This window comes from Dreissena polymorpha, chromosome 4 (genome assembly GCF_020536995.1).
Source record: "Dreissena polymorpha isolate Duluth1 chromosome 4, UMN_Dpol_1.0, whole genome shotgun sequence".
Lineage (NCBI taxonomy): Eukaryota > Metazoa > Mollusca > Bivalvia > Myida > Dreissenidae > Dreissena > Dreissena polymorpha.
In genome coordinates this window covers 59,749,133-59,764,072 of record NC_068358.1, presented here as the reverse complement: position 1 = coordinate 59,764,072, position 14,940 = coordinate 59,749,133, and the positions used below count along the sequence as shown (strand labels likewise).

The following is a 14,940-nucleotide window of genomic DNA, read 5'->3' as shown; positions in this document are numbered from 1 at the left end:
AATTTACCAGGTGACCATTGAAATTTGTTTTCCGCAAAGATGCTTACAAAACATGGTATCATGCAACACAGAGAGGAGCTCGGGCTGAAAACATCGTCCTTGTACAAAATATCGTTTGGACACTGCATAGGTTTGTGCAAAAGAACACGTAACAGTGAAACACGAAGTAAATTATTGGCGGACGAATGTAAAATTGCCATTGTTTGGGCTAACAAAATCTTCGAAAATAATATTTGTCTAACCTAACTTAACAACAACAGACCCCCCCCCCCCCCTCAAACAAGCATATGTTTAATTTGAAGTGGAGGTAGCATTACCTAACTAAAAAATTAAAATCACACGACCTTTTGACCAAAGATCGTGTTTCAATGAACTGCAATGTAGTTCAGGATAATGTTTTCCCGATTTGTAATCACAATATTGTGAGTGTATTGTTTGGTATAATGAAAACAACATTGCATATTATGAATATATTGTTAGTCTAATAAGTCAAAAAGTAACCATGAGTCAATGACATAATTCTAAAGAGGAAACATATAGCAAAATAATCAGAAACCAAATGAAGGACGATGTCTGTTTCGTCGCACACAATACATTCAAACAAAGCGGTTATTACATAGTGTCTTATGCAAACCACATGTGTATTATATATATCGAAGTTGGATTAGTTCGATTCCAAATCTCGGAGGCAACGTTGATATATTTATTCATTAAAATTATTACGGCAAAACCATAATGAATTAATAATATAATATTACCGGTATATGATATCAGATAATTATTTGTGAATCATATACTATTTAAAAACATACACACTAAGTTTTTCAATAAATTAAGCATGTTTTAGTATTTAGGAGAGCCTTTATCCGGATGAACGCTCTGACTTGTTCCTGGCATCACGCGGGAAGCGTAATGCATAAAGGCAAATTCCCGCCGTGTTTTATCAGTTGCCTCGTTCTGTTCTCTCGTGACCTTAGCGTTTATTAAAACCGAAATAATCTTGTCCCGGGTAAACTTGGATCCCCTATCAAACCAGTCGATACTGGTTAGCGACGCCAGTCCGGGAGGGGCCTTGTAATGCCGGGCACTCTGTGGCAGCGTATGGATTGGCTTGATGACGCATTCGCTTTTTGGGTGTACTGCTGCCCCAGTCTCTGTGTACAGTTTCGAGAACGCGATCGCCTCCTCACAAAGGAAATGAAAGTAAGGATTATCGGCGTTCTCAGTCAGATAAAAGAGCAACAGGCAACATTTGTTTATGACGTCTTGTATGATGGAAATCCTCGATTGACTGAAATAGGCCTCATTGTCAAAAAGCTCTATGCGAATGTCACTATCTCTACCGTCCCATCGCATTATTTCCGTGAGTTCGTATTTGACCCTTACTACATGCTCGTAATCGCGTTTGTCATATATAATAACGGCGTCGAAGTGTTTAATGAGGTCCGGTCTCAAGGACTTAAACTGTTCTTCGACCGCGGATCTTATGAAATCCTTTACTTTACTTGGAATAGTATCCTTGGCCACTTTTTCTGGGTGGTGCATTGTGGGTTTATCAGACGTGTGCTTGTTTTGGTACGCTTAAACAGACTTGTTTGCTGTTGAAAGTTAGCGGTGTTCTTAAATCGCTTGTTTCCTGAAACATAAATTGAAATGATATGCATGTTCACAGAAAAAATTAAAAGAAAGACTAGATAGAATGTTACAAAGCTATTTTAGAGATAATTACTTCAATAGCAATTTGTTAATGTTTATTTTCATAACATATCATTCATCGTGTAAAATTCAAAAGAATAAAACTGCATACATTGTCAATAAACTACATAAAATTTATAGTTTTCTACAGCACGTCTTTGATTTTGATAAAATTATACGATTTTTAATTGGTTTATAATTTCTAAAAATATACGCAGTTCTTTGAAAACTTTATAGAAGATATTTAGATGTCCTTCCTTTTTTACACACAATTGCTCATTGAACAATGACATAAGGTAATTATATTAAACATATCCAATCCCAAAAGATACAGTTTATTTTACACTGTTTTAGTAGAACTCCTCAGTCAAGAACGTAATATAAGTTAAGATAGTGTAGCGGGAAACCCAACGGCTTTTCCGCGATGTATACACCATATACAAATTACAGTGTACCTTTTTAACTCATATTTGGAATTTAAACATAAAATGAGCAGTTTTTTCAGTTAATTTATTATATTATAAAATAATTTTATTTCCTGATGACATTTGTTCACGGCATTCAACTGTTAAATAATTTCCTTAAAAAACTCTAATTATGCAAAGTCTGTGAACAGATAATAACAATGCAGGGCACATAATACTTCCCTTACTAACGCTAAATATTAACGCATGTCATTTTCATTAGCTTTCCATATTACATGAATATAAATACAGAACAAACAACAACAACAAATTTGGTATGGTTACATTTCGGAGCTACACGTGAATGTTCATGTATTGATAAAACCTGTATTACAAATCGCTTATACGATAAATAAATTGATAAACATACAAAATATATTATTAACGTTTGTGTATATTGTTCGCTTAAATCGTAAAATCCCAGCGATTGAATGCTTTATTTTCAATTTGAAAGTGTTATTTTCCTCAGTTTACAAAACTGAATGAGGTTAATAAATTTCTATCACAAGACCTACACTCACGCGAAACTCCATTGGAATTTCCATCACTCATATAAAAGCAAATAAACGTGCGAATGCGTATTGGGAAATACTATAAACAGAAACACAGTTTGTTATGCATGCCAGAACGTTCAAAAAGACACTAAAGGTGCTTGTTCACAGATTGTCGGAACGACAATTTTCTGACCTTGTGTCACATACTAAAAAACTAAAAGAGCAGTCCATGTCAGGGTGCAGAATAAAACTAATGCCACAGACTCATACTGAAGATATATTTGTGTTAAAGCGTAATTATCATAAGAATTTCATAAAAACTATGACGCTGAACAAACGCAAATTTGTAGGTACAGCCTGTATATGTAAAATATTTATTAATTCGCTTCGAAGTCTTGGAAGAGGGTTGATCTATATGCTATTAAAATTATCACAACAAATACATAATGTATCAATATCAAAAACTGTATGCGTTATAGAATAATCATTCGAAGACATTACGTTAAAAGATGCAAGCTTAATAATTTAATAAACTTATTGTCTTAATCAGGAGAGCATAGGGGCTTGGCGATGTATTTTCAAAAAGTGCGTGTTAAAGGGAACTTTCACAGATTGCGGCAAATATTGAAGTTTGTCATTAAATGCTTTATATTGATAATATTAACATTGGATCTAAAAAGCTCCAGCAAAACCAAAATACAATTGAAGAAAGAAAAAAAGTAACCATCAACTGTGCTCGAACCACTTACCCCTGGAGTAAAAACGCTTAGATAACTCGGCCATCCCTGCTCATACAATGATTGATGTATTTTATACTTTATATAAGCAATCCTCGGAGTGTCACAAAATATAACGACAACAACAGAACTCTCCAAATTATTAAATTGTTTCGCATTGAAATGCTTTATAATTTTCAGGTTTTTAAATCGTCAAAATATGCATATAATAGATAATTTAGAGCATGGTTAATGTTCAGTATTACTGTTTCCTCACAAATATCATAACTACAACGAATATTTGCGAATCGGAAACATTTCTTTTTATTTTGTCAATTTACCGGTGAAAAGTCCCCTTTAACGCGCGCTTAATTCGAAAAATAGCGCGAACAGAAGGGTGGGGTGGGTCGGGGGTGGGGGTTTAGCGCATTAAAAGCGGTTTGGGGCAATCACACAGGACTTCTCCTTGCTTAGTTCTCTGGCCATTTGTTGCACAGTTAAATCAATACAATACAGACCAGGGTGCAGAATCAACGGTGTTTTAAATCGTCATCTGAAAAAAGCAGCACTTACCGGTGTGTTTACATCCATTAACGTTTAATTGGGAACCCCACAAAGTCACGTTATCCTGCGCCCTGGTATCACTATTTGATCAAATTGATATCCTGTACTTAGCGGTATTTTGGAATACGATTTAAGATAGAGGTTGGTGTGGTCGCTGTGATGTAATGGATATGGTGTCCGCCTAGGGACCGGGAGGTCACGGGTTTGATCCCCACTGTGGGTGCGTTCTTTAAATCTCCCACAAAGGCACCAAGTACTGGTTCTAGGCCAAGGAAACGTACTCGAGAGCGTTTCATATTAGTAGTAAGTACTTTTAAATTCAATCGAGCTTAAATAAATAGGTTTTAACTCATAAACTAAAATAATCGATTATGCAGGTTGCTTCAGCAGCAGGCCCGTACGATCAGTGATCGGTCAGATTTGGAAGTTGAAAGTCTATGTCATTTCTCATTAATCATTCTCTTCTTCCAATATAGACACATGGTATGTCACTGTCTCTATAGTTTGCAAAACATAACCTTATTATTGTGTGATGGAATAACATGATAATGCAACCCTATTATTCATAGGGAACAAGCAATTATTATGTCATATAATAACAAAGGAATGAAAACAGCATACATCAATTGACCACGTTAAAATGTTTTGAAACATAACGCTATCAAAACTTCAGATGGTTTTAAGTTCAGTAATATACCTCATATTATGTTTACCATTGTGCCATCCTATGCCTTCCACCATGACAATGGCTATGCTTGTGTAAATTAATTACTTTAAATCATAACAAAGCTATTGTAATAAAATGGCCTTTTAGCAAAGTTGCCTGATCGGTTTTATTTTGTTACTCAACATCATAGATGTAAATGCACCATAATGTAATACTACATCACTGGATAAGCTTTATCGCTGTAGTACATGTAGTTGTATTTGTTAAGAAAGCGAAATAGTCTTGGTCCATCTATGGGCGATATAAAATAAACTTAATACCAAACAAAAGCTAATTATCATGATGACATATGTGTAGTCACACATAGACGTTCACATTGACAATAAATCAACTTACATTTAACAACATTCAAATATAATGTTTGCGACTCGTATTTGTTGTACACACATTACTCAACCAAAACAGATATATAGAATTATATATGTATTTATTAATATGTGTTTAATTCATTCGTGTAAAGTACATGTATCCATGCGTTCTTGCACTGTAGTCTGTAATGTTTGTGTCTGCCAATATCTCATTATTTGGAAATTCTCTAAGTACTTGTATTGAGCGAATATAATCTGTTTTCGACGAGATACCAAGTCATAATTATGATAACTCAGTAACAATACGTGTTCGTATTATTGTATGTGGACTTGTTGATATAATGCAAAAAAAGACATTAACTGTAGTTCTTGACCACTTTCATTGAAAAGTATTTATGCAAAACGTCCGCCTACAAGTTTGTGCAGTGGGGTACGAAGCATTTTCGTTTTATGCTTTGCCCTTGCAAGTGACGTGTCATGTGCCTACAACGTGCTGACAAACACATGATGTGTATCTGTTATGGAATATTTATGCAGTGTTTAGGTTGTTACATACATTGTATAATCGCGGCTGCATTCCAGGACGTTTCTTGGCAGTTTGGCCCATTAATGCATTCATTGGATAACAACATACCAAAAAGTTACTTTTATAGCGATTACGATGTGATAGGTTTACCTTTGTTGAATAATGCGTGGAAAGGGAACAATTGCTGCCGAAGCTCAATTTAAATAATATTGAGGACATATTTTTATCGCTGCTTCTTTGCAACCTAATACTTATACATGTATTATTGTTTAGTGTAGAAGGTTGATTTTATATAAAAATAACATGTAAGAGTATATAATGCTTTCTGAATGTTGAGTGAAATTGATTAATAAAAGGACGCATATAAAAAATCTACGCCGAAATTAATCAGTGTAACAATATTACAATATGCAATAATTAAATCAGCGAAATACATAATTCCTTCCGTATGTGATTAATATATACGTCGATAATAACTACACATTTCAAATTTTATCAATACTTAGCATGCATTGCAATCAATCAACTAAATATTGTGTTATCAATACTAATAAATAACAATGTCAGAATCCAATTCTTGGCTTTTCCATTTTACTATTTCTGGTCTAGGAAATTCCCACGGTTTTCCAATACCTAAACACAAAGATCGACTACTCATGCGTGTAGAACGGAATACCGTTAATGCCATCGTGGTTAAACATTAAAATCCAGAGGGCGAGAATGCAAGAAAGTGATAGCACGATAGCGACAATGCGACAATACGATGACGACAGTGCGACAATACAATGGGGACAGTGTTATAGTACGATGGCGACAATTCGACAATTCGAGAACGCGCTATGACGATAACGACAGTGCGACAATACAATGACGACAGTGCGACAATACGACTGCGACAGTGCGAAAGTTCGATAGCGACAATGCGAGAATGCGAGAACGTGATAGTACGATGGCGACAATGCGACAATACGATGGCGACAATGCCATAGTACGAGGGCGACAATGCGATGATACGATGGCGACAGTACGATATGACTATCGCATTATTGCCAACGTACTATCGCACTTTCGCCATCGTATTGTCGCACTGTCACATTATCGTCATCATACTATAGCGTTCTCGCATTCTCTCAATCGTACTATCGCATTGTCGCCATCGTATTGTCGCACTGTCGTCATCGTTTTGTCGCATTGTCAACATCGTTCGATCGCGTAATCGCATTTTTGCCCTCTGGATTTTAATGTGTAACTACGCTGGCACTAACGGTATTCCGCTGTGTAACAATTGTAAATTTCATACCGATATTGCAATGCAGTAAATCAAGTTCGTTTTGCTTTTGCTCTAGACATATATTTATTCCCACAAATTGCTGTTCTTTTATTAAAGCTTTTGTTTTAAATTAATTTAAAGTGCTTTGCTTAATCAATATTTATAATGCAATGTTTAGAGTTGTTTTGTTATGCAGTAAATTTTTGGCCTTCATTCCTCCATTTGTTGAATCTACATTTTACATTGGTTTGAGTTATCATACAATATTATGTGAAATGAAACACAAAATAGACGATTTATATACGATTTAATTATTTTAATACATAGTTGCATTGTTTTGATTGCCAGCTTGGTACAGCGTGTATTGTTTTTGTTTGTGCACACACAAGTTAAAATAACGTTTTTGTAGTTTAAGTTTTAGTTTTGTAGTTGATTCTTACGTATAAACATGGCATAACACTTTAAAATAAATACTGCAACACCGTTTTAGATGTTGAAGATAAATGAATCAATACTCAGTTAATATTGAACGTTAAAAAATAAAATTAAAGATGACAAAATTAAATTGTTTCGATTATACAAAAGGCTTGAAGGTATTTGAATTTCATATGAGCTTATATACATAAAAACCGCAAATATATAAAACTTTTACCTCAACTAAATGTGGCTTTTGTTTATATTCTAAATATGCTTATAACACTCCATTTTAGAGCATTTAAAAGAATTTAAATATAAAATGCTCCCACTTTTGTTTACAATAAACGGGATTTAACGGTACTGACAAGATTATGGGTAAAATGATACTTGGTTGGCTTTCATTGTAGAACTGGTCGATGTATATCCATTCTGCTTACCTATGTTGGTCATGTTAGCTTTAAACGATATATAAAACAATCGTTGGTAACATACAATAATTTGACACCTTTTTACGTTATTGTTTAAGGAGCAACTACATAAATCCCAAAGAAAATGAAAAATGATACAAACGTTATTCCTCTGCATTCAACTTTTAACGATTTGCAAAAATACATGAACACATTCAAGATATAACATGAGTGCAGTTCATTTATACACTTAAAAGTTCACTATTACAGCTGATAACTGATAATTAATATGAGCTCGCTTGTCGGTCAACTTGTTTTTGAGTAAACAAATAATTGTTCGTGTCCAATGTTTCAAATTGATAATGTTTTGTTGTAATAACTGATGAAACTTTGATTTCAAATTATGTGAGCCGGCTGTAGTCCAAACATCTCTAAAATTTTATACATGATCAGCTTTCATGAGTAAGGATTGAACAATAAAGGCAGTCCAGAGCAAGTGTTCAGGACATTATGTGTTTGTTTTCTACGTAAGAGTTTCATTCACTCCACAATTATTTCAAACAGTAACCAAATAGTAAGTATGAAAAGTCTCAGTGCAAGGAACAAGGATGCAAAGCGCATAAATCAGCTGTAATAGTGAGCTTTTAAGTTTATAAATGAAATGCACTCCTGTCATATCTTGACATCTTTGGCACTGCACCGCGTCATATCATTTTTTCATCAACATGTTGACTGTAAAGTCGAATTTCTACACCAATACGATTTTTTTAAGAAACCCTGGCGGATATGTTACTCGGGACATTGGTTGATATCATTTTCGGTGCAAAAAGTTTTTCACTGGCATAGCTTTAAAGAAATTTGTAAATAAATTGCTAAATAGGGTACAATCCCTGCATCGTCGACTTCAAATAGCCAAAAAATCCTGAATTATAATAACCAGGATTTTTCTAACATACATGATAATACCTCCTTTGCATATACCCAATGATATTTTAATTCAAAAATGCCTTTAAACAATTAACGAACTGGATTTACTTAAACCCTAACGAAATTCAGCAAAATGTATCGGAAACTTTTCCAAGCACGGTATACTTTTCACATCATATCGGGTTTCCGGGGGTTTTCAAGGCAACATCCGAAATCACATTCAGGCAACTTAACGAATGCAAGGTGCGGCGAAGCCGATGTAAAGCTGAGTATTTTGTTGCGGCCTAAGTTACTTATATTTCTAATGTTGAGATAATCATTTTTTTTCAAATAAGTATTTTATGAAATATTGTTAATGGATATATAGCCACCATGTATATATGTAAACATATATTCATGACGCGAAGAACCTCAAATTATTATTATTTTGTTCGCATGTCTGATATTTGAGTAAGTTGTCAGAAATTTATGAGCAAAAAGAAACAATAACCTACTTTTGCTGAAACGAATACGATCCTTGTGATGCGTCTGCCGTCGCCATGCAGGTATAACCTTCAGCGTTCGTGCACGTTCGGTGGCAGTCGGTAGGGTCCGGAACGCTTCGTTTATCCGACTGCCTTTTCGTGACCTCAACATCGTTAAAACACGCTTACTTTGCAAACAATGGCGAGATGCACCACAAATACTCTCTGTGAGTAAGAATAGTATTAAATAATTAATGTTCCCACATGCATTCACATATAATTTTCGATCAATTCACGGTTAAATAGTTCACATGAAATTTAATTCTAAAATATATTTATGTAAACACGATCAGTCACGAGCTTGATGACGAATAGTAAAACTACAGTGGAAAATACGGCGGAATTTCCAATACGCCTTATTTATATTTACAACATGTAACAAAATAGTTGAGCATGTAAAATACTATTTTCTAGTTAAGATGTCATATTTAGTTAAAACATAATACCATTATGGTCAGTAAAGGCATTAAACGAGTGTTGTCATAAGTGATTTAAGCAAGAAATAAAGATGGCTCTAATCTCTTTCTTGACCACGTTCCCGGTTTTACCAACGGAAAAACCTTGGTATAGCGTGTGTGTACAAATGAATGTACACAATGAATTTATATACACATGTATCTTACTTCTCGTTTATCGTTTATCACAACTTAAACGTAACTACTGATGTTTTACTTAATGTAAATAATTGGAAGAAATTAAAAATATTATTATGTAAAAGCAGTAATATTATTAACGAAATGAAATTGAACATATAAAAAAATATGTAATAGCAGTAATACTAATAAGGAAATAATACTTGCATTAGGAAATATACATGCTGACTGATTTAAAGATATGAATAATAATATTATAGTACTTAACAATAATAATAATGTTAATACATTAATAATAGAAAAGAGTAATTAAATAATAATACTCATATATTGTTACTCACAAAGTATTGTTGCTAGAGTGATACAACTTCCGAAATAAATAAATACAACATGTGAACTTACACACTTAAAATATAGGTTATGGTCCTTTTTAAAAAAATCACTTGTGTCGCTCTGAAATCAAAAAGTATTGCCACTGTTGGGCTGAAACTTTGCTCATATATAAACCACAATGTAAACATAAGCAAAAGATCTACCAATATACATTTGGCTTTGCTTGAAATTTTGCTTGAGCACTTCCATTTTTTGTTCGCAGGTTTTCAACGCAACTGGAGTAATGGCCCTTTTAAAATAAAGAAGTGTTCTTGCTAAAGGGCAGAAACTTTACAAATATCTTTAACAGCACATGAATTTATACACCCCCATAGTTTGGCAAGGATGTTTTAAATATAACATGAGTAAGATCTCCTTTAGCTTATAAAAAAGTTTAATTTTTTATCTAAAAAAGCTCTAAATGTAATGCAACTTAAGGGCTGAAACAATACAGGAAAAACATGTGAACGTGTACACCTTTATATTCTGATTCAGTTATTTTCAACCCTATCGGAGTTGTATTACTTGAAATATTTTTTAACTAGCGTCGCCCGTAATTCAACATAAAGTGCTGCTCTATAGTTTTGTCATTTCTGGTGTACGTTGGTTTTCCTGTGTTGTTTTAGCAGTCGATTGAGAATATCTTTGATATGCGGCGTTATATTGGAAGAAATTAAGGTACAAATGTCTACAAATTTCTTCTGTAGAGTTTGAGCAGACCCAACCATATGCAACACCTGATATGCCAATAAAACAGATCTGCGTCTATTTATAAAGGCTTCAAAAAATCTTCTATATGTTAGTATCATGTCACCTCGATACACAATTGTATCCAAATTTTTACCAATCATGTACATGTGCCCCTATGCGCATCTTTCTTTCTGTTATCAATTAAATGCACAATAGGGTACCGACACAGCTCTAATCAGGAACCTAAATCGAAATCTTTTTGTAACGTCAACTTACATATGTTATGTAATATTTTTATTTGGGGCAAAAACAAACTACACAAACTGTATGTCTTATGCAAGCACAACGGTTTTTGTGCTCTACATGTTCTTCAACTGCAAGTGAAAGTATTATTGTTATCTGTAATTAATAACACGTTTTTGGGTCGCAAATTAGTTAAGACTGCATTATAAGGAATGGACGAAATAGTTATTTTCACAAACAGAAAAGAAAATACTTATTAATGATGTATACAAATAGGTTTATTTAGCGAGGCTTAGAAATGTTTTGACCAACAACCTGTGTGAATGGATGTAATGATGTCATGCTAGGCAAATAAACGTACGAATCTCGGACATTTCCTGTGTATTATATCAATTCAATTTATCCCACCCTTCTCTCGTTAGTTTTTTCCTATATTTAATAATAAGATTCTTACTTAAGAACAACACAAAACACGTATTAAAATTAATAAATAAAATTTAATTGCACCAGGTAGCCTAATTCAAGTAATGCTGAAATAGACGTAAGTTTATTTCAACGATGAACGCCTGACGATGGAATTAAGAGCAAATAAAGATGTTACAACATGTAAGTCCATCCCATTCGAAGCAAGGAACGTCTTTAAACAAAGGACTTTCGATGTTGAAGTCAATATTAAGATGGTACGCTGCGAATAAAATTCAAGATGATCGAGATTATCTGAATGTTGATCACTCGGACCACATATTATACTATACATAAAACGTAATATGAGTTATGCAAATAGTGTATTCACGCACTACGCAAATGGAAAAAAAATAACATGGAGCTACCCGAATTCTACAATTACTTGATATTTCTTGAAAGTAATAACATCAACATGACAAGTAGAAAGAAATGTGAACTTCTAACTTTTTCTTAATAAAATGTAACTACAATTATAATCCAAATCCAAATTAACAGTAAGGTTATGTCGTTTGAAAAAAGTTAGTTAATTATTGATATCTGCTTTTTGATGCGTGCGTATAAGCACAGCGTCGTTGCCATTATCTTCAAAAGTTATCATGAATTAATTCAAGGAGCTCAGCTGGTTAGGGCGTAAAATAGAAGGTTTACACAATGAAATAATACAATTGAAAACATAATCCCCATCAAGTAACCTTTAATATGTCACTGATGTTTTATAACTAGATATTCAATACCAAATTATTTTACATTTCTACAACTTTAATCCGTTTTATTCCGATTATCCTAAAACTGCTATACAAGGTGGACCTAAATCCGTCAAAAGTTAAAAAAATAGTTGAGTTTACAACATTTTGGTTATGATATATTCTTCAGTAGAAAAAAGGTTGTTTCATACTTCTTTTAAATGTGTTGTCGGCTTATATTAATTGTTTACACTCACCTATACTCTAATTGAAAATTATTCGCAAAATTCTTTAGTGCATAAAAGACAGTTTTTCTTTCTGTGTGTGCCGATATATGATGGCATATGAATTTATCCTTAAATGCATATGAAATCGGTACACGAAATTTCAAGTTCGTGAAGCATAACCGCATAAAGGGTGCTTGATCACGTGACTTTTTGGGGGTTCCACTTTTTAACTTTATTGGATTTTAACGACGGTAAGTGGTGCTTTATTTCAAATAACTTTTTAAAACAAGTTTTCTTATGAATCTCAACTAGTGCGTAAAAGACAGATTTTTATGGTGCTTATGACAATGCGAAATGCATCAGAATAACGTTATTTAATAAGCATGTGTTCTTGTTTAAAAATTCCATTTTCACTGCATTTATGTACACGGTAATTTCACGCAAGGTGAAATTGTGTCACCGATTTCAGACGTAGTCAATGATTTATTCTCATACCTTAAGATATCCGCACAAACTGCAAGAAAAACTGTCTTGTACGCACTATATATTTTTGCAAATGTATTTCAATAACTTGACATATTTATAAAAAAAAAGTTCTTATCGGTGTGATCACATTCTGCCCAGTGTGTAAACCCCTGAATACCCAGTTGATTCTGCGCCGTGGTATACATGGATGCAGTACACAGATTGTTTGAACAAGAACACGTGCTTGCTTATTAAATTTAGTAATTACATGCATTTCACATTGCCATAAGCAGCATAAAAATCTGTCTTTCATGGTCTAGTTGAAATTCTTAAGAATTTTTTTAGAACAAATTATTTGGGAAAAGAGCAACACTTACTGGTGTGTTTACATCCTTAAACGTTTTAGTGGGAACCCCACAAAGTCACGTGATCATGCGCCCTGTATATACGCTTAACCCAGACAACGTGGCAAAGTGTTACCTACACATTTCGCAGCCATTTGTTGTTGTTGTTGTTGTTGTTGTTTTAAGATTGCCCCGATGACTTGTCGGACTTTCCAAGGTGTAGAGCTTGTAGTTCTGCCCTTGGAAGTTTGAGGTTGGCGGCCTCTGGTAGTGTCTGATGCTGTCGCACAGAATGAATCAATCCTCACAGTCACACAATTATATACGTTCGCGATAAAAACATGCCTTTGTACATTATATCAGGTAGCCGGATGTTAAAAATTGTCCATCACGATAAAATGTAAAATAAGTCCGGTACACCGACTTAAAAGATAATACGGAACGACGGATTGGTACAATAAAATAGATATATACAGAGTGTGTTGACTAGTGTGCCTCCGTAAAGTACGGTCTATAGTATAAGACAATCTTTGCTGAAAAGCATAGTAGTAGCTTACGCATATGGGGTAAAAGTTAAGAGTTAAAAGCAAAAACATTAAAGTATTAGATCGCGGGTAGCGACAGGAAGATATGCGTTAGCATTACCCTTAAGGTGATATCATGACCCCTTTGCTAGCTCACGGCACCGAAGTAGATGGATACTCCAGATGTACTCTCTGTACAGCAGCTCTATGGATTCTCAGCAGCTCTATGGATTCTATCTCCTTCTCTGAGGGAAGGTGTCCTTTGTTGACACTAGGATGTGTGCTCTCAAGGATCAGCTGTGTGAAACTATCTACGTTGTTCACTAGCTCAAGCGGTTCTTCTCTTCCGTGTAGGCGCAAGCACTCATAGAGACGGGCTCTGTATTTGTCTCTCACGGCATTAGATGTGTGGCACTTAGCTTTCAAATGCATTCGGCATTAAGGTTCTGTGTTGCAAAGTGTGCAAGGATTTACAGCGTATTGATTGAAAACTGCTCTGTTAGCTTCTAGGGTGTAGGTTCCTGTCAACAGCTTTGCGTTGGTTTCTGCTCTTAGGATGTCAATTCTGTTTGGCCTCACGTAGGTGTACAGGTGGTGGGATTTCCCGACAGAGAGGGCATCTGTATTGATGTACCTTAAGGAAGGTTTTTTTTGGATTTCTTCATGCCATGTCGCTATGGTATGCTGGTCCACCGCACTGTTAAGTTTGGCTTTCCACACCTTTTTGTCAGGCGGGCTCTCGAAGAGTTGGTACGCTGTCGGTAGATAATAGGTATGGAGCAGTCTGCGGATACTGGAGAAGAAACTATGATATGTTGGCAATTTCATGGCCAGCTGTCTCTCGGCCACCTTGTATTCAACTGTTTCTGGTGTCTGGATTATACTGTAGTACAGATTAAGTGTGTTTTTGTGTAATTGAGCTCGAATAGGCAAAAATACCAAAAAGAGACAGGGCAGCAACGTTAGAAGTCCTGTCTGCTAGATGTTGCACTTGCTTTAAGGTTTTTAACTGGAATGCTTCTAAGGCTTTGAGATCGGCCTGACTGTACGGTAGGACCTCCAGGGCGTATAACATTCTAGGTACTACGAAGGTGGACCAGAGGCGGGATTTTACAGATTGTTTCAGTCCGTTCTTTCCATTGAAGCCTGTCCCCTTTAGCGAGTAGGCTGTGCGCCTTCCTAGGTCTATTTAATCTTTAGTATTCACTGTGCACTTGGTATTTTTGTATACTCCAAGATGAGTAATAGAAGTATCTAGTGGGATGCGAGTGCCTTCAAGTATAAAGTCAGGACTT

The 14,940-nt window shown here is 34.8% G+C and overlaps 1 protein-coding gene across 8 annotated transcripts in view; it reads right to left on the bottom strand.

Annotated features, from left to right (window-relative positions):
* Nucleotides 1-455: 455 nt before the first annotated feature.
* LOC127879988 (uncharacterized) overlaps nt 456-14,940 on the bottom strand; it is a 212,913-nt gene continuing 198,428 nt past the window's right edge. Inside the window, exons 1-4 of one of the 8 annotated variants that reach the window (XM_052427157.1) lie at nt 9,486-9,573; nt 9,010-9,204; nt 1,506-1,636; nt 456-1,185 (exon numbers count right to left, since the gene is read on the bottom strand). In XM_052427157.1, coding sequence (XP_052283117.1) covers nt 844-1,185; nt 1,506-1,636; nt 9,010-9,151 — 615 coding nt within the window. In that variant the 5' untranslated portion in view covers nt 9,152-9,204; nt 9,486-9,573 and the 3' untranslated portion in view covers nt 456-843. Of the gene's footprint in view, nt 1,637-3,887; nt 3,923-9,009; nt 9,465-9,485; nt 9,574-14,940 lie in introns of those variants that run through there. The other 7 variants (XR_008049372.1, XM_052427158.1, XM_052427149.1 and 4 more) reach the window with 7 other exon arrangements.